The 20,645-nt window shown below is 42.8% G+C and overlaps 1 protein-coding gene and 1 pseudogene across 1 annotated transcript; both read left to right on the top strand.

Annotated features, from left to right (window-relative positions):
- The first annotated feature begins 757 nt into the window (after positions 1-757).
- Positions 758-3,004, top strand: LOC136768202 (GTPase IMAP family member 4-like; annotated as a pseudogene).
- A 2,083-nt stretch (positions 3,005-5,087) lies between these two features.
- On the top strand, positions 5,088-19,797 carry LOC136768188 (zinc finger protein 135). Its single transcript, XM_066722263.1, has 2 exons — positions 5,088-5,477; positions 18,047-19,797. The coding sequence occupies exon 2, from the start codon at positions 18,235-18,237 to the stop codon at positions 19,597-19,599; it is 1,365 nt and encodes a 454-aa protein (XP_066578360.1). The 5' UTR covers positions 5,088-5,477; positions 18,047-18,234; the 3' UTR covers positions 19,600-19,797.
- Positions 19,798-20,645: the final 848 nt, after the last annotated feature.

The raw sequence follows: 20,645 nt of genomic DNA, 5'->3' as shown, positions 1-20,645 counted from the left end.
CAGCTGTTCACACAGCACACGGGTGGACTGTAGGCAGAGCAGTGGCATAGTTTCTGGGAGCAAAGCCGGAAACTGTCCAGCCACGACTGAATCGTACTTGGTCTTCAGAGCGCTGTTACACTGCAGTTCTATCAGTTCCATTTGAATGTCCAGTGGTGCGCTGTCCACATCAACTGCAAACGGATTGCCAAAAAGTTGATAATTACGTTTCTGAGCGTTCTTGCAAACTCAGAGCGAAGTATGCTCAGTTTGTGTGCACTTGGGTAAGCAGTGCTGGTGAGCTTGTTTGCCATTGCAGGCTGGATGGAAAGTGACCCAAATTGTCTTGTTGTATTTGATTCGCCCATCAACGTTGGGAAGGATTTTACAGAGTCATACATGTCGGTGATCACATGATTGCGTCCCTGCAATTCTAGGTTAAGTGTGTTGAGATGGCCTGTTATGTCACACAAAAAAGCCAGCTCACACAATCACCTTTCATCCTGGAGTAGTTTGATGTCTTTGCCTTGAAATGATGTATTTCCTCACGCAAATCATATCATCTATTCAGAACTGTCCCACGGCTGTGTGGTACGGCACATCTTCAAACTCTGAATTCATCTCCTCAAGACACTGACGCTGGTTCAGACCCTTAGCCCTGATGAAGAGAACTGCTTTTGTGAAGAGCACAGAGTGCAGTGACACTCCAGGCCTGCAGGGGCTCCAGCGCCCATCTCTCCAAAAGACACTGGAGAGGAGGAGAGACACATCAGGAAGGAAGAGCTGAGAGAGAAAGAGAAAGTGCTGCTGTGAGGGAGGACTGCGCTGCTGCTCATGCTGAGAGAGAGAGAGAGAGAGAGAGAGAGAGAGGGGGGGGGAATAGAACAGAAAAGAGGCAGAGAAGAGAGAGTAACTTTTCATATTGGAGGAATGGAAGTCCTTCAACAGCTGATCTGAGAGAGAGAGAGAGATGGCGAGCAGATGGTCCTCCTCCCTTGGTGGTGAGTCGCTGCTCTGTGTTTCTGTCCTCTGTGTCCCTCAGGAGAGACTGTCCCTCTGTCCTCCCGTCCCCAAGTTAAAGTGTCCGCTGTGCAGGAGCTCAGAGTCCCACTGAGAGAGTTATTAGAGGGACTGAGACACAGCTGATGGGCAAACTGTCTGACTGGAGTGACTGTAGGGAGGGAGAGAGAGAGGGAGAAGCAAAGAAGAGGAGAGAGAGAGCGGGATATAGGGCAGAGCGGCGAGAGTGGGCAGAGAGACAGTGTCATTATTCATTATTAGCAGTAGTCGTGTTCGTGCCTGTTGTGACTGAGACTCTGTTATTAGTGTGATGTCATCAGAGAGAGACAGTCATTATTATTATTATCACTGTTTTCTGTGAAGGGGAGAGAAGCGGAGACAGAGAGCTTGAGTGGGATAGAGAGGGAGGATAGAGAGAAAGTGGGGAGATGAAAGGAGAATTAGAAAAAAAATCATGAGAAGAAGAAAGAGACAGAGTAGGAGAGAAGGAGGGAGGGAAGGAAAGATGGAAGGAGAGAGGGGTAGTTAGACATGGGGTAGTAAGTTAGAGGGAAGGTGGAGGAGAGGAGGGAAGGAGATTTGGGAAAGGAAGAGGCAGAGAGAGAGGGGGAGGGAGTTTGTACTGTAACAGGCAGGATGAAGGATGAAGAGAGGGGGAAGGAGAGGGAGAGAGAGGGAGCACAGAAGGAGGGAGGGAGAGAAAGAGGGAGACGGAGTTGGGGGAGGATATGGGTGGGAATAGAGGGAGAGAAGAGGGATAAATTTGGAAGAGGGAGGGAGAGAGAAAGCGATAATAAAATCTATACAGTAGACATACATTGTGTTCACATTCATGACAAATAAATGATAATGATAATAAAGCACAAATAAAGAATGAAGGACAAAAGATGAGAGAGAAGAAGGGAGAGAGGGAGGGGACGAGTGTGGGAGAGGGAGGGATGGAGGGAGAGGCAGTGGGACTGAAGAGGGATATAAACTGTGTTGTTTCTCTCTGACAGGGGGGAGACAGACTGCTTCCCCTGAGACACAGTGTCTCTCAGAGCTGAGGATTGTGCTGCTGGGGAGGAGAGGGTCTGGGAAGAGTTCATCAGGAAACACCATCCTGGGCAGAGAGGCGTTTCAGACTGGAGTGACTGAGCAGAGTGAGAAGAGCCAGGGTGAAGTGGCCAGGAGGCAGGTCACTGTGGTCGACACACCAGGCTGGAGGTGGAGTGTTTCTGTACAGGAGACTCCAGAGTGTGTTAAACAGGAGATTGTGCGCAGTGTGTCTCTGTGCCCCCTGGGACCCCATGCTCTCCTCCTGGCCATTCCTGTGCTGAGTTACTCATTCACAGAGAGAGAGAGGAGATCAGTGCAGGAACACCTGGAGCTCCTCAGTGAGAGAGTCTGGAGACACACTATAGTGCTGTTCACTGGGGGGACAGACTGGGAGACACAACCATTGAGCAGCACATTGAGAGAGGAGGAGAGGAGCTCCGGTGGCTGGTGGAGAAGTGCGGGAACAGGTACCACGCTCTGGACAACAAGAACAGGGGTGACGACACTCAGGTCACACAGCTCCTGGCTAAAATCCAGGAGGTGGTGGCAACAAACAATGGCAGCCACTACAGCAGCCAGATGTACCAGGTGGCAGAGTCCCGGATCAGACAGAGGCAAGAGCAGATCCTGAGGGACAGAGAGGAGAGGAAACAGAGGGAAGAGGAAGGGCTGAGGGAGAAGCAGCAGAAGGAAGTGCACAACTGCCTCCGCAGGATGGAGGCGGAGCTCCGGCAGTGAGAGGAGAAGATCAGAGCGCTGGAGGAGCGGAAAGTGCTGTGTATTGTTCTGTGTGTTTATATCATATGGACTGAGCTGTAAATATCTGCTTTATATCAGTGTGACCTGTACAGATCTAAACAGTGCCTGATACAGGAGAGCCCACTGTACTGTATTAAAGGGCTGGATATTGTTTTATATGTTTATATCACACAGAGAATTAGTCTTGAAATAAATATTTAAACCTTCAGTCTGACTTGTCACTTTAAAGTCATCACTCATGGGAGCAGCTCTGACACTGTATTGAGAGAGAGAGAGGTTCATATTGAACGTGTGTCTTAGAAGGTGCCATTTTTAACTGTACAAATATCTGTCCAATTGAATACTGTGACAATCACACTGACACAGAGTTGCTGATCTTTCTATTCCTCCTAAATGAGTGATTTATATTGTGTTGCAGTGTTACTGTGTGGTGGGAGTGTGTATTGCAGTGTGGCATCCCTGCCCTTCTCTCAGTGTCAAACCCACAGATATTCACTCTGGCTCTGATGCCACTGCTGTGTTTCAGATCTGAAGGATTTCTGATAACAGAATCACAAACTCCAGACTGGTGTCCTTGTCATTAAAGCTCTTGTCCGTTGGTTCCAGACACAGTAATAAATGACAAACACATCTCTGACCATGTCAGTTCACACACAGTTGTAGACTTGATCATTGTAACTCTGCACAGACTGTCACAGTATTCACAATCACCACTTCATTTACAAAGAAAATAAAATACAAACCCCACCCCAGGTGTACCTTTTGTTCAGAATAAAAACGTAAATATCTCAGTCCACAAATAACACAAATGAATACAATAATGGGCCCTTGGTTTGATCCTCCCACAGTGTGTGGTGTGGAAATGCAGAGAAAGACGAGGTGTCCTCGGTAGTCATACAATGCAATGAGGGCGTGGTCTAATGTAGTCTGCTACTGTTGACATCATAAGAACATAAGAACATAAGAAAGTTTACAAATGAGAGGAGGCCATTCGACCCATCGTGCTCGTTTGGTGTTCATTAATATCTGAGTGATCCAAGGATCCTAGCCAGACTATTTTTAAATGTTCCCAAACTTTCAGCTTCTACCACATCACTGGGGAGTTTGTTCAGATTGTGACAACTCTCTGTGTAAAGAAGTGTCTCTTGTTTTCCATTTTGAATGCCTTGAAGTCCAATTTCCATTTGTGTCCCCGGGTGCGAGTGTCCCTGCTGATCTGGAAAAGCTCCTCTGGTTTGATGTGGTCGATGCCCTTCATGATTTTGAAGACTTGGATCAAGTCCCCACGTAGTCTCCTCTGTTCCAGGGTGAAAAGGTTCAGGTCCTCAGTCTCTCAGTAGGACATTCCCTTCAGACCTGGAATAAGTCTGGTTGCTCTCCTCTGAACTGCCTCTAGAGCAGCGATATCTTTCTTGAAGTGTGGAGCCCAGAACTTAATTTTGATCCTTTGTAAGATATTTAAAATGTACAAAGAAATTATATATGCTAATATACAATACATTATTACATATTGTAAATGTACAGCTTTTTCTCTACCCCCCCAAAAGATGTGGAAGTCCACCTTCACTTCTGACGCCAATGTGTATTTTCATAGGGGAAAACAAACAGCCCCAACTCTGGTCCTAAACATCACATATTTACCCCCCAAAATTGATAAAATGAAGGTATTGGGTGCAGATGAGGTGAGGTCTGTGTGTGTGGGTGCTGCATTACTTTAGCCCCCTGTTTCATATCCCCCTCCCCACCACGTTTTCCCCCATTTCCCCCCAAACTGGCAACCCTGAAATGCACTTCGATGCCAACAGATCCAAACCCGCGCATGCGTAGTGTGCAGCTCCGCACAAACCCCTGCGCTCGCCCTACAAACCCCACGCATGCGTGACTGCCGTGCATGGCCACCCCCTCCCCAAATTCACTAATCCCGACACGTTCACTGTATATGATTTCACACCACAACCAATATCACAAACACATGGCGCATGAAAGAGACTTGCTTAGCAGGGAGTCTGCAGTTACACGCAGCGCTCGGCCGCCATTCAAGAGGAACTAGAGGGACTGGTCGTGCCGCTCATACTTAATGTCCTACAACGATTCAGAACAGACTTTGATGAAGTCCCTCAGTGACCCTCGGCACTTGTAGTCTGTTTTTAACTCTTTAATCTCGCCGCTTTTTACCCATATCTGCGGCTACATGTCTAAGCAGACTTGCTACAGAAAACTACAATGCCCAGAATGCACCACTCTGTCAGCGCTGCGCGGATCTGCGCGGAATAGGACCATTTAGAGCACGAGTGCGCAGACTGTCCGCTGATTCGTGCGCAATGCCTGCAGTCTGCGTGTCGCTCCATGTGAACACACTTCCTATCATATCAGCGCACATACTGCAGCAACACAAACATCACCTGCAATCACACACAATAACATGACTATTGCAGTTAATATAGTTCTGGTAGGAACCTTATGAGCCGGTAGGATTGCGGAGGGACAGCAGAGTGTGTAGCACAGCGTGTGTGTGTGTGTCTGCACATGTGTTGAATACACACCGTGTGAGTGTGTATTATATATATATATATATATACACGTGTGTGTGTTCACAATCGCCGGGCTCAGAGGACACGAGTCTGGTTCTGGTATCGAGAGGCTGAACTGCGGCTGACTGCACATGTGATGAAGACACACGTGTGAGTATATCTGTGTGTGTGTGTGTGTGTGTGTGTGTGTATGTATGTATGTATGTATGTATGTATGTATGTATGTGAGTGTGTGTGAGTGAGAGTGTATCTGTGTAACCGACCCGTCCGTCAGTACTGGCTGCTGTGGGTTTATAACTGGTGTCGCTGTAAGTACATTTGTAAGCAGTCGGTGCTGCAGATCCCGTCACACAGAGGGGACTAGAAAGAAAGTCAGCCGGTTAGTAATGAACTTTAATAATAACTTTGTAAAAGTAATAGTGGCACTAAGTACAATAATGCTACAATAGTTTAATGCTGGGAACTATTTCTGGAACTGGGAACAGACCCCCAAACTGGTGCCCCTATTGTTGGTCCGTTGATGAGAGAGTCACTTTACAAGGCTTTGCTTTATGTTTAAACGCAAGTCGCAAACATACAGTGAGGGAAAAAAGTATTTGATCCCCTGCTGATTTTGTATGTTTGCCCACTGACAAAGAAATGATCAGTCTATAATTTTAATGGTAGGTGTATTTTAACAGTGAGAGACAGAATAACAACAACAAAATCCAGAAAAACGCATTTCAAAAAAGTTATAAATTGATTTGCATGTTAATGAGGGAAATAAGTATTTGATCCCCTATCAATCAGCAAGATTTCTGGCTCCCAGGTGTCTTTTATACAGGTAACGAGCTGAGACTCTCTTAAAGGGAGAGCTCCTAATCTCAGCTCGCTACCTGTATAAAAGACACCTGTCCACAGAAGCAATCAATCAATCAGATTCCAAACTCTCCACCATGGCCAAGACCAAAGAGCTGTCCAAGGATGTCAGGGACAAGATTGTAGACCTACACAAGGCTGGAATGGGCTACAAGACCATCACCAAGCAGCTTGGTGAGAAGATGACAACAGTTGGTGCGATTATTTGCAAATGGAAGAAACACAAAATAACTGTCAGTCTCCCTCGGTCTGGGGCTCCATGCAAGATCTCACCTCGTGGAGTTTCAATGATCATGAGAACGGTGAGGAATCGGCCCAGAACTACACGGGAGGATCTTGTTAATGATCTCAAGGCAGCTGGGACCATACTCACCAAGAAAACAATTGGTAACACACTACGCCGTGAAGGACTGAAATCCTGCAGCGCCCGCAAGGTCCCCCTGCTCAAGAAAGCACATGTACAGGCCCGTCTGAAGTTTGCCAATGAACATCTGAATGATTCAGAGGAGAACTGGGTGAAAGTGTTGTTGTCAGATGAGACCAAAATCGAGCTCTTTGGCATCAACACAACTCACTGTGTTTGGAGGAGGAGGAATGACCCCAAGAACACCATCCCCACCGTCAAACATGGAGGTGGAAACATTATGCTTTGGGGTTGTTTTTGTGCTAAAGGGACAGGACAACTGCACTGCATCAAAGGGACGATGGACGGGGCCATGTACCGTCAAATCTTGGGTGAGAACCTCCTTCCCTCAGCCAGGGCATTGAAAATGGGTTGTGGATGGGTATTCCAGCATGACAATGACCCAGAACACACAGCCAAGGCAACAAAGGAGTGGCTCAAGAAGAAGCACATTAAGGTCCTGGAGTGGCCTAGCCAGTCTCCAGACCTTAATCCCATAGAAAATCTGTGGAGGGAGCTGAAGGTTCGAGTTGCCAAACGTCAGCCTCGAAACCTTAATGACTTGGAGAGGATCTGCAAAGAGGAGTGGGACAAAATCCCTCCTGAGATGTGTGCAAACCTGGTGGCCAACTACAAGAAACGTCTGACCTCTGTGATTGCCAACAAGGGTTTTGCCACCAAGTACTAAGTCGAAGGGGTCAAATACTTCTTTCCCTCATTAACATGCAAATCAATTAATAACTTTTTTGAAATGCGTTTTTCTGGATTTTTTTGTTGTTATTCTGTCTCTCACTGTTAAAATACATCTACCATTAAAATTATAGACTGATCATTTCTTTGTCAGTCGGCAAACGTACAAAATCAGCAGGGGATCAAATACTTTTTTCCCTCACTGTAGTTGGTCCTATTGATACTAGAAAGTATGGAAGCCCATTTCCGCCATGAGAAATGAATATGCGCCCATTTTATTTTATGGTCAATTTGCTATCATAATTACGACTTAGTATCTCATAATTACGACTATCTCATAATTTCGACTTAGTATCTCGTTATTATGACTAAGTATCTCATAATGATGACGTACTGTGAGGCGACTGGGCATGCGTGAACAGGACACTTGCATGGCAGCAGGCGGGTTAGTGGTCAAGACCCTCCGAGCCGGAGCAGTCGATCCTGCTCCTGATTGAGCTAATTTATTGTTTCATTTTAATATTTTGAAAATAAATATATATAATTTTCTTTCGTTACATTTTTGTTACTAACGTCAGTGCATGTGTGGATGCCCCATTATAATATAATTATTATTGATTTTGTTCCCGTTTGCCTGAATTGGACGAATGATCCACTGTAGCTGGATAGCAATGCTCTTTGTTCACTGAACTGTAATTCTAATGAGCAGAATCTGTGTAAAAGCCTTATTAGTTGCCTTATACTCGTTTGCTTAACTACAGGGAATTATATGTATATCTTTTTTCAAAATAATGAAATAAATCCATAGATAAGAAATGACATCTGCCCATTAGGAATCGATCCCACAACTCCGGGCTTAACAACTATGCTAGCTGACGTAGACGTTTTTTTAACTTATTTTAAGTCACCTGCAGCCACTGCAGACAATTGTCCTGATTAGTCATATATGGCTGAATTGTTGGAGTTATAGTCTCAAATGCATATTAAGCATAATAATATTTAATAAAAACAGCATAAATAATACAAAATGTGCGTATATATGTGTGTGTATATAGCCTAACTCAGGGTTCCCACGCATCCTGGAAAACCTTGAACTGTTTTTTGAGTCATGGAGAACACATGGAAAATGTGAAAATCTGTCGAATGTACTGGAAGTATTTGAAAGGTCATATAAAATGGTGAAGTTAGGATACAAGAAGATATTTAGCCATTGTTTCCTTTCATCTCCTAAGTAGCAAACAGAAAAGCGGCACACACAGCAACATTAAAGTCCCCAAGATGAGGTACGTTCACAGCAGGTTACATTGCTTTTTGAAACGCTCCACCCAGATAGCTGTTGTTTTGTGGGCTGTGGTGTCAATCACATTTCACCCACACGAACATAGGCCACGGTGTCTTCTCTCCTGGTCTCGTTGTCGAGTCTTGAGTTTTTCCTAACTCGGGCAGAAATGTGACATGAGAGATGTATAATGTGTATAATTGTATTAATATTATACTTATACTAATTAATTTCATGAATTTAATTAATCTGAATTGAAAAACTACAAACCAATAAAATTATCACACTTTTATTAACACATCAAAATTGGACAGAAAATATATTAAAACAACTATTAAATATATTATTCTTCATTTAGTTCTGTAACAATCAAATTTAATAAAAAAAATCAAATTATCCAAATCATGTAAAGTTTTAGAAAACTATTATGATATGCAAAGCAGCAGTCAAGTAATGAACTTAGCAGCTCTAGGCTAGCATCTTGCAAATACAAAAAGTTTAAATATGCTACACAATCAGGCAAAACACAGAATGGCAGAGGCCTCTATTCTGTTTATGTAAATATTCCACTTGAATTGAAAATGATTGTGCAAAACAGCAGTAATAGAACTAAAACCAAACGCAAAGTATAAACAATATATGTAGCCTCAAGTGAAGAACAAAGTTTTGCAGGGCTACACGAATTTTAATGTAATTGCTATAGCAAATTGGGGTGCTTTTTATTTACATAAAAGTGGCAGGTTTCTCTTCAAGAACAACAGTTGCTCTGCTTTCTGGCAGGAGAGACGGTTCCTCTTCTCATCAAGAACATGAAATGCTGCACTGAATAGTCTCTCTCTGGTGCTGGGGCAGATAAATACCTGCATGCAATCCGCGCAAGCACTGGAAAGCGCTCTGTGTTCATGTGCCAGCAGTCAAGGGGATTGTCTCATTTCTAGTGCACGCTGCTTTTTCTCCGCATCAAAGTAATGTTTTTTAAATCAAGGATCTAGTACTTTTGCAATGCAGTACAGAGGGTTGGACTCAGTGTCTAGAAAGCATGTGTTAACAGCCTCCAGTAGAGTTTTGTTTAGCTGTTTTTACACCATGGTCTGTTTCTGCCTCTTTTCTGAGCAGACACTTCAGTGCGGCGATCAAGGGAATAACTTCAGCAACAGATGCATTAGCTGAGCTTATTTCCTTGGTTATCTGTTCGAATGGAGCGAGAAGAGGCACACTGATGTGCACTGAAAGTTGCCGGCAGATCGTAAAGTTGCCGCTTTTGTTCAAGTAGACTTTGCAACGTATAGTACGTACTGTTCCAGCGAGTGGCTGCATCTTGCTGCAGTCGTTTGGGTGGCGATCCAAACTGTATTTGCAAAGCTTGTAATCGGGACTAAGCAAGCGGAGAATGCAAGAGTGCATATATTTTTGGCCTTTTTTCTCTTTTGGCCAATAAACAAAAATGCTATTTTCGGCGGCCAAAATTTCAGTGCATCCCTAATTTTATACAGGTTGCGCCTTTAATTTACGTGTAGGTTTATGTTACAACTGTGGAGCAAATGAATCAAACCTCTGCTTTGCTGATCATCTGTGCCTCCCTCTAGACATGGTGTGTACCCATCTTTTTAGTAGTACCTACGAACTGCTAACACTGGTTTAGCATGCATGCCCAGTCCCTGTTTGAGTAAGTCATAATAACGAGATAGCAAATTGACCAAAAAAAAAAAAAGGCGCAAATGGGCTTCCATAAGAAAGGGTCCCCTTTTAAAGTAGGACAGTGCTATGCTGGGGAGCACTTTGTGGAATTGGGAATAGACACCTGAACTGGTGTCCCATATGCCGCAATTTAGTGTATTGCATTGCATTGTTAGTGTGCCGAGGGTTACTTCCTAATATTTAAGAGAAAGTCCCAAGACCCATTCCTGCTGCCTTTGGTAGTAGAAAGGGTCCCCTTCTAAAGTAACACAGTGTTATCCTGTGGAACTATTTGTGGAACAGTGATCGCACACCCAAATTGTCCCCAGTGCCACACATTTCTGTCTTAAATTGCATTTGGGGTCCTCTGGCCACAAACTAGATGAGAAGGTTCCTGTGAAGCTGATTTCTAACAAGGCTTATTAATCAACCAAATGGACAAATATTGTTAACAATTTTGGGTGTATGTGTCCAGTTCTAGAAATTGCTCCCCAGCACAAAACTCCAGTACCTTAAAAAGGACTAAGATGATTTTGGGGAGCTCAATAAGTTTCTTAATCGGAAGAAAAGTCAGACTCCCAATTAAGTAAAACATCATCCAGTGCATTAAAGATCGCCCTCCGCAATCGCCTCTTTCCCACCTTCTCCCACACACTCTCCCTTCCCTTCACATCTCAAACACTTTTTTGTGGGGACTTGTTAATTCCCCGATTAAATAAAAGTAAAACCATCATGATTGTTGTTCAGCTAAGGCTTGACATAGGCGAACAGTCTCACATCCACATCATCATTCATATATGATTGAATTGTAACTCTGCCAGAGCGGAGGGGTTAACCACGCACCCCGGGAACTGTAGTAAAATACCTGATCAAGTCCCGGTGCTGAGAGTCTCAGGCTCACTCCCGAGTCTATCCAATGAGGCGTGTTGATTAGGCTAGCACACAGCCCTAGTAGAAACCGGGCGTGGTTTTAGCATAACTGCATTAGATAAAGAAAGGACACTGATAAGGGTGACGTTCTGTTACACAGATTTGTGTAATTCTGTGTATAATCTGTACGAATGCAGTAATTTTTTTATTATTTTTTATTTCTTAGCAGACACCCTTGTCCATGGCGAGCAATACAAAGTGCAATAATACAGTACAATTGCAAATGCTGTACAGAACTGTATCTATGGTACCAGAACGTGGCCCAGTATGCTCTGTTATGCCTCTTCAAGAGAGCCACATGTGGTGGAATAAAGAGCCACCAGTTGTCCATCTCTGCTCTATTTGCAACAATGTTGGGAAAATAATGTTCAACACACTTAAAGACATGTTACTGTCATGTATAGTTGAACAGAGAACAACTTACACTTCATACAATACATTACTTTTGGAAAATAGTGTGTGCATACTTGTTAAGACCACTACTGTATACACCTGGGGCCGGTTGCACAAAAGGTCTTAAATGCTTTTAAGACCAATTTGTAGGTCTTAGACCTACATTTAAGCCCAAAATAAATAGGCCTGTTGCACAAAAAAATCATTTTGGTACTAAATTTAAGTCGTTTTTTAAGCCTACCCTTCACCAGGATTAAATGGGGAAAAAGGTATCTCTTGCTGTAGAAACTGACATGAAACCAACATGGCAGCACATATGCCAGGTAATTTAGATTTTTTTTATATGAAAGGGCATTTAATCAAGATAGGCTATTTAAGGACAGACAAAACCCTTAATACTTTAGGTGAACTATTACAATATAAATTCAAATCTTTTATAAAGAATGACCACTGTATTAACAACCAACTCTTAATAAAATACAATAATACTTTTCTCCTTCCCCTTTTAACTCAAATCCTGCCATTTTTAAATTTAACATTTGATTTCTAGATCATGTTTTTCCCCTTTACAACACAATATTTCCCTTCTGTAGTTCCAACAAATCAACAAAAAGGTCCTTTCTTTTAACCTAGATTTTCTTTTTTTAATTTGAATGCGGCCAACATCTTCAGAATCTGCAATTAAATAAGTAAATGTTCTGTTATGTAGTCGGTAAAACAGCTGTAAAATAAGCAATATATATGAATAATGGTAACTATACAAATAGGCATACGTTAAAATTAGTATTTGTATTAAACACCACTTCAAAACAATACGCATATTATGTGATGCATTTATATATGTTTAATAGTGTAGGTTTGCAATAGCTGTCACGGTAACTAGAGGGTTAGAAATGTACTGAGCAAAAGCAGGACGTGTCGCCCCTCAGTGGCTTATTAAACGTAGATGTCAGCGAGTTGTGTGTATACAAACCACTTGTTGAACTCGTAAAAACATAGTTTACACTTTCTAATATTGATTGTACTGTATTTAAACATAAAATAAACAGTGAAGTAAAACGAAGTGCTTTTAAAAACGAATTTAAAAATACATTTACAGTGCGCACTACGGCGGGGTTGATGGCATTTGCGTTTTATTTCATTCCAGGCTTCATTTTTGTCAGTATTTTCCCCAAATTTACCCGTTTTCTTATTAGTTGCTCAACTATTGCAAGTTTTCCATCTTTAGTGAAATGTGTATTTTTTACTTTACAAGCAGCCATTTTTATTTTTCTGTTCTTAACAAAAATAATAAGACCAGACTTTGCTGCTTAGCAACATCAGGTAAGCCAGGGCTAACATAAGACCCGCGGGGGCAACGGTCTTACAGCGAGGTCTTGCACAAGTCCAATTTAACAGGATTTAGACTAAGGCTAAAACTTAAATTAAGACCTTTTTACTGCAACCTGCCCCTGTACTCTCGAGTTGGGAAAACAAATGTTTGTTATTCCACTGTTTTGTTTTGTTTTCTTCATGAAATATTGCAACAATTTAACAGGAAACCGGGGCTGAAATAACATCCAATTTAAATTAAACATTTAAACCTTATTCAAAGACATGGATATAGTAATAACGTAAATCTATAATCTTTGTGGTTCAGTGACCACCAGCATTTAACCTTGCAGATTGTTGCAAAAAACATACAGTACCCCATTTTTCCAGTTTGTATTGCAATTTAAGTCCAGCGAATAACCTGAAATGGTACAAAGGTTAGCGGTAAACTGCAAGTGGTAAAAAAATCAGACCATCACAGATCATTTGGTTTTGATCGGATTTCTTTGCAAATAGGCTTGTTTTGACCAGAACAACCTAACGATTAATGCAGTATACACCGATCAGCCATAACATTATGACCACCTGCCTAATATTGTGTAGGTCCCCCTTTTGCTGCCAAAACAGCCCTGACCTGTGGAGGCATGGACTCCACTAGACCTCTCAAGGTGTGCTGTGGTATCTGGCACCAAGACATTAGCAGCAGATCCTTTAAGTCCTGTAAGTTGCGAGGTGGGGCCTCCATGGATCGGACTTGTGTCCAGCACATCCCACAGATTCTCGATTGGATTGAGATCTGGGGAATTTGGAAGCCAAGTCAACACCTTGAACTTGTGATTCATCAGACCAGGCCACCTTCTTCCATTGCGCCGTGGTCCAGTTCTGATGCTCACATGCCCATTGTAGGCGCTTTCGGCAGTGGACAGGGGTCAGCATGGGCACCCTGACTGGTCTGTGGCTATGCAGCTCCATACACAACAAACTGCGATGCACTGTGTGTTCTGACACCTTTCTATCAGAACCAGCATTCACTTTTTCAGCAATTTGAGCTACAGTAGCTCGTCTGTTGGATCGGACCACACGGGCCAGCCTTCGCTCCCCACATGCATCAATGAGGCTTGGCTGCCCATGACCCTGTTGCCAGTTCACCGCTTTTCCTTCCTTGGACCACTTTTGATAGGTACTGACTGCTGCAGACTGGGAACACCCCACAAGAGCTGCAGTTTTGGAGATGTTCTGACCCAGTCATCTAGCCATTACAATTTGGCCCTTGTCAAAGTCGTTCAGATCCTTACGCTGCCCATTTTTCCTGCTTCTAATACATCAATTTTGAGGACAAAATGTTAACTTGCTGCCTAATATATTCCACCCACTGACAGGTGCCATGATAACGAGATAATCAGTGATATTCACTTCACCTGTCAGTGCTCATAATGTTATGGCTGATCGGTGTATATGATTTGATGTTCTATCAAACACAGAGAAGTTCAGATCCAAGTATGTAAAATCGTTGTGTATTAGTACACTAAACAGAGTTTTCCATCTTGACATGTTGAGCTCTCTACGGGTGTGTGTTGCTTCTACCAAAACTTGGATGGTCTTGTTTTGATCAGTCTGGTTCCAGAATATGTCATAATTGTCAATACTTTCTGAGATTTTGTATTGCTCCTCAGACCAAGTATCCCCCCCCCCTCACAGAATGTCAATGAGGGGCGTGAATTCGGGGGGAGGGGGGGGGGTATAAAAAAACATATTTCACGTCGTTAGAGTGCTGAGAGTCTCAGATTTCATGGGAGACCAAACATTTGGTATTAAACATTAAACTGTGTATACATTTCAATACAAACTGGAAAGATTGAGGTGTTCTAAAACATTTGACCAGTAGTATATATGTGTTGTTGTACCCTGGAATCTATTTATGCTTCACCATTGGTTTAGTGTGTTTTTTTGTGTTTTGTTTTTTTGCCTTCATCCACAATTTGTGGATCGACTTTGCTCCCTTTTGTCTCTGGATTGTGCATCTCATAGGCAGTCCGTAGGTTGTCCTTATTTTAATTATATGCATGGCTTTTGCTATTTCCAACTGGAAGTTTGAAGAATCGCTCCTAATTTCAGGAAAAGGAGTAAGAACTTAAACCGCTCTAAATAGCGACACTTTGATGAATAGGGCCCAGTATCCATGCACAAACTGGAGAAGCCGCTAAAGGGAAAATAGTCTAGCTTCAGACATTGAAGACAAAGGAAAGGTTTTCTGTTTCATTTGCAAGCGATGCTTTTCTTATAAGAGGTACTTTACAATATCATTTGTGAGCAGAACACCCATTTGCTGTAGCGATTTATAATTTAGTTTCCTGATTAAAATTATTAGGGCCCGACAGATATATTGGAGCACTGATTATTATCGGCCGATATTACCTTTTACACAAATATCTTGTATCGCCACATATGCACCATACATTTTCAAACCATTGGTTGAATATGTTTTCGAATTACCATTAAAAAAAAAAAAAAATGAATATTTTTATTTGGTTTATTTATTTATTTAACACCGTTATGGTGTCTTTTCTGCTGGAAGCTTCTGAATCCACAGTGGCGCAGCGCACACACTACTGAGCGCTGTGGTGAAACTGAAGATTACCGATTACTAAGGTATAGAGGTGCATTTTTACTGAAAAGTGAATTAAATCTTCTTTCAGAATTCACAATAGCAATTAAAATGTAGAAAAACAGTAAATGTTTGCTGAGGATGTTGACCGGATATCAGGAAGCAAATGACAAGCAAGCTCAGATCACATTAAAACAATCTACAGAAAATTAGTGAAACAATGTTGAATGAAACTGAAACTATACATGAGATTTATGAAACTGTTTTACAAATTATTCATATTGCAATACTTAGTAAATAAGTTACACTTTTGAGGGCATGTTGAAATACATAAAAAGGAGCTTTTATTTTTATTTTTTAACCTCATGTTTAATGTGTCTGCATTGAAAATGTGCAATACATTTTGTTGAAATGTTATTGAAATGTATACATATACAAGAACTACGTATGCCCCTGAATCAAAGTTAGACATTTTAATGGTTTGGACCTTTGTGGGCAGAAAATTTGAGTCAATGGCCCTGTTTAAATTCTAATTGTTCAACCCTGGCCTATAGGCTACAGCAGCCAATGCAAAAAGACCAGCCCTGTAGACTTAATTAGCACTGAAAAACTGCAGAGGTGACAATGCACCTGAACAACACAACAACAGGGTCAGAAATTAATGCTAGTACGCCAACCCAAGGCGAGTGAATTTTTGGAGGGACTACCTAAATGATCACTCTCACTAGTCCTCATGGCGAGTGGAATTTTGATCATTATTTATGTTGGGGAAAAAGACCTTCACGATAAGTGAATGGGTAAACTTTCCACTATTTCAGGATTTCAGACTTCAGATTTCAGGCCGCGGGCCTCCCTGTCACCACCGGCCCAGCACAGATTTGTCCGCAGAAGAAATATAGATCATCAAACTCTTACCACTGCAGCACATCAACCAGCGCTCGATATTATTTTTGTGATCTAACGAACATACTTACATACATGCATACAAACATAAGAATTCCTCAGCCGGGACATTTGAACTGCTACACAATATCTAATCCTGATTTTAACCTTCCTCTTCACTACAAACCTACATAATGCAAGAATCGTCGATCTCCAAACTAAAAGCACATTTCTGGATTTTAACACTAGAAGCGCCGACATTTCGAATTACATACAAGCAAAGCTGGTCATTGTAACCGATAGCTGTGATATGATCATTAAAGGCAAACTATCATATAAAACTTCAACATTTACATAGCACAAATGGAGTATTATATTGAAATATGATCATAAAACAATCATATTGCTATAAATAACATCAAAGCACTTTTTGTTTAAACGCACACTGCAGTCAAAACATAAATAACTATATTGCCTAGAATAAGAAAAAGCTAAAAAATGGCATACAATACGGGAATGAAACTAGTCTAAACGTAAATATTGGAATAAAAAAGCAAAAATTTGTATTTGTATTTGTATTCACTGTAGCTTTGTATTTCAATAAACTATTTTCTATATATTTAGCCTGCATACCTGACAGCTCGTACAGTCCACACAGGACGCGTTTCTACACTTGTAAGAAAACACCTGTAATGCTGTACAATGCCTGTGTTTTTTCAAACACATGAATTACTTTTTAGTTTGTTTCATACCCTGCAACAACCTCCAGGATGCAGAGTGATGATCACAAGAACAACTAAACTCATGACATAATCACTTTCTTAACTAAGGCTAGTATCACTATAGTATCACCTAGTATTAGGATTCAATACTGGACTAACCATTTCATAAGATCCATTTGTGTTATTCTTCTCAAGCCAGTCTCACCCAAAAATGTAATTAAATCATACAGTACAAACCAGCAGCGAGCATAACAGCGTGGCAACTTAAATACATGTGCATCTTACCTTACATCTTAGATCGTACTTTTTCTTGATTTCCAGCTCTCAGCCATCAACGAAAGCACACTGAGGCGCTTCTGACACATGGCCTACGTGTCCCTAGTTAATTTTTTATTTGTGAAAATGAGTGCGTTCTTAACGTCAGCAGTCACTAGAGCCGGCACTAGCAACAGGTGCCTCATCGGACGAACAGCTAGCGACCCCCTTAAATAAACGGTGTACGCAGTACACTTTGGAGAAGAGCTGCCTCTCACCTCATTCTCCTCTTTTTGTTTTCACTTGTACCTGCTCCATCGATCCATTGCTTTTGCTTTTTAACAGCTACCTTGTTGATATTCCAGTGAACGCCTAAACATTGGATGCTTGAGTTTCTCATTATAATTTATTTCGCTGCACCACAAATTCTTTACAGTGTGGTCGTGGGGCCCCTGGCAGTCGGAGGCCTGGCAGAATCTGCCCATCACTGTAGCTTTAGCCTTCTCCATAATGTGTCTTTTCATATACGAGCACCAGGCTGTCCTCTCACTGTCTGACTTCATACATGCTCCCAGTTTATATGCTGACTGGACACTTTATTAGCACATCTGAATGATGTTCTGATATAATGACTGGTGTAGGAATCGCATGAACTGTGTGAGTTTTCAGAGCTGCTGTTCTCAGTGCTGCTCTCCTGTGTCGTCTCTCCCCCAGGAGCTGTAGAGGCCAGCGCTCTCCTTGACTCTGGGGAAAGGGCTCCCACTGAGCAGCAGCACTGGGAGCAGAAGTGTGGCTCCAGTCTGAGGCAGGACACAGAGCCCACAGCTACTGAAGACACCCAGAGTGAGCAGCCCAGGAGCAGACAGAGTGAGGAGGAGCTGAGGGGACAGGAGTCTGACCACATGGCAGAGCCACACACTGAGGGGTCGACACAGGGACTCGGGGCACTGGCATCTGTCACCACAGGGTCAAAGGTCATGCCAAAGGTCATAAAGAGCGACCCTGATGTGGACTGCACCCACACTGCGGATCTCTGCAGGACCCAGTCTCTTGGATCTGAGTGTGGACCCAGTGCAGCTGGTGCTGAGCCGGGCTCGCCCAGAACACAGTGTGGGCCCAATCTGCTGTCTGATCACATCAAAACAGAGGACGACACACTGGAGTGTGTTTACACAGTGGAGCCGAGAACACAGACTCCCTTCAGAGACGCACTCAGTCATCTCAAAATTGACAATATTACAGACAGCGCCTGGGACCTGTGGCCTGAGCTCCCTGTAGCTGGACAGTGTGACCTGGGGCCTGAGCTCCCTGTATCTGGACAGTGTGACCTGGGACCTGAGCTCCCTGTAGTTGAACAGTGTGACCCAGAGTCTGCTGCCTTGAAGACGGGGCTCAGTGGGGGGAGTGAAAGTGCAGTGAGTGGCGAGAGACCATATTGCTGTGCCCAGTGTGGGAAGAGCTTCTTTTATGCATCAAACCTAAAGACACACCAGCGCATTCACACAGGAGAGAGACCGTACAGCTGTGCCCAGTGTGGGAAAGGCTTCACTAATGCATCAAACCTAAAGACACACCAGCGCACTCACACAGGAGAGAGACCGTACTGCTGTGTCCAGTGTGGGAAGGGCTTCTCTCAGACGAGTACTCTCAACAAACACCAGCGCATTCACACAGGAGAGAGACCGTATTGCTGTGCCCAGTGTGGGAAGGGCTTCTCTGATGAAACTAGTCTGATGAAACACCAGCACATTCACACAGGAGAGAGACCATTCTGCTGTGCCCAGTGTGGGAAGGGCTTCACTTATGCATCAAGCCTCAAAACACACGAGCGCATTCACACAGGAGAGAGAACGTACTGCTGTGCCCAGTGTGGGAAGGGCTTCTTTCGGGCAGAATACCTCAACAAACACCAGCGCACTCACTCAGGAGAGAGACCGCATTGCTGTGCCCAGTGTGGGAAGGGCTTCTCGGATGAAACTAGTCTGATGAAACACCAGCGCGTCCACACAGGAGAGAAACCATACTGCTGTGCCCAGTGTGGGAAGGGCTTCTCTAGTGCATCAAACCTAAAGACACACCAGCGTGTTCACACAGGAGAGAGACCATACTGTTGTGTCCAGTGTGGGAAGGGCTTCTCTCAGGCAAGTAGTCTCAACGCACACCAGCGCATTCACACAGGGGAGAAACCGTACTGCTGTGTCCAGTGTGGGAAGGGCTTCTCTTGGACAAGTAGTCTCAATGCACACCAGTGTATTCACACAGGATAGAGACTGTACTGCTGTGTCCATTGTGGGAAGAACTTTTCAGTTGCATCTGATCTCAACGCACACCAGCGCATTCATATAGTAGGTCAGAGGTCAAGTTAAGAACATAAGAAATATCTGTATATATATATATATTTTTTTTTTCTCTTAATCATGGCTAGAGTGCAGAGGTATGTAGCAATAAAGTAATGGTTCTATTGATTTACAAGTTTGTGTTACTATTATTATTTCTAAATGGCTGTAGCTGATATTTAAATAAGTAATACAAATAAAATCACAATAACAACTTATCTAGAGCCCAAAGAATATATTGTTGATATAACTTAATTGTTAGTTTATTGTGGGGAACATCACTGGTCTGGCCAGCAGGCTGTATTTGGTTTAATCTTTTTATTATCTTTTTATTGGTTTCTGAAGTGATGGGGATAACCATATAATACAACAAGAAAAACTACATACAATTTCACCTTCCTCAAATTCCCGCCCACCCTCCCAAACTCCTTCCACTCCCCTCTCCATCTCCTCCTTCCTCCCATCTCCTGACTCTTCCTCCCAAGCCTCCCACTCCCCCCGCCATCACCTCCCAATTTCCTTACATAAGAACATAAGAACATAATAAAGTTTACAAATGAGAGGAGGCCATTCGCCCCATCGTGCTCGTTTGGTGTCCATTAATATCTAAGTGATCCAAGGATCCTATCCAGTCTATTTTTAAATGTTCCCAAACTTTCAGCTTCTACCACATCACTGGGTAGTTTATTCCAGATTGTGACGCCTCTCTGTGTGAAGAAGTGTCTCCTGTTTTCTGTCTTGAATGCCTTGAAGCCCAATTTCCATTTGTGTCCCCGGGTGCGTGTGTCCCTGCTGATCTGGAAAAGCTCCTCTGGTTTGACCCTTCCACCCCTCACCCCTCTCCCCCAGCGACAATTGTGATACGATAAATAAATGATAAAATATATATAGTAATAAAATAAGAATCATAATATATAATAAATATATCTATATATCTATCTATCTATATATATATATATATATATATATATATATAT

The sequence above is a fragment of the Amia ocellicauda genome, chromosome 14 (assembly GCF_036373705.1).
Source record: "Amia ocellicauda isolate fAmiCal2 chromosome 14, fAmiCal2.hap1, whole genome shotgun sequence".
Classification (NCBI taxonomy): Eukaryota; Metazoa; Chordata; class Actinopteri; order Amiiformes; family Amiidae; genus Amia; species Amia ocellicauda.
The sequence above is the reverse complement of the archived record's forward strand: the minus strand, read 5'-3'. Positions and strand labels throughout refer to the sequence as shown.

Coding starts and splice junctions, on each gene's coding strand:
- LOC136768188 (XM_066722263.1), top strand. CDS start 18,235: ATGGCAGAGCCACACACTGAGGGGTCGACACAGGGACTCGGGGCACTG.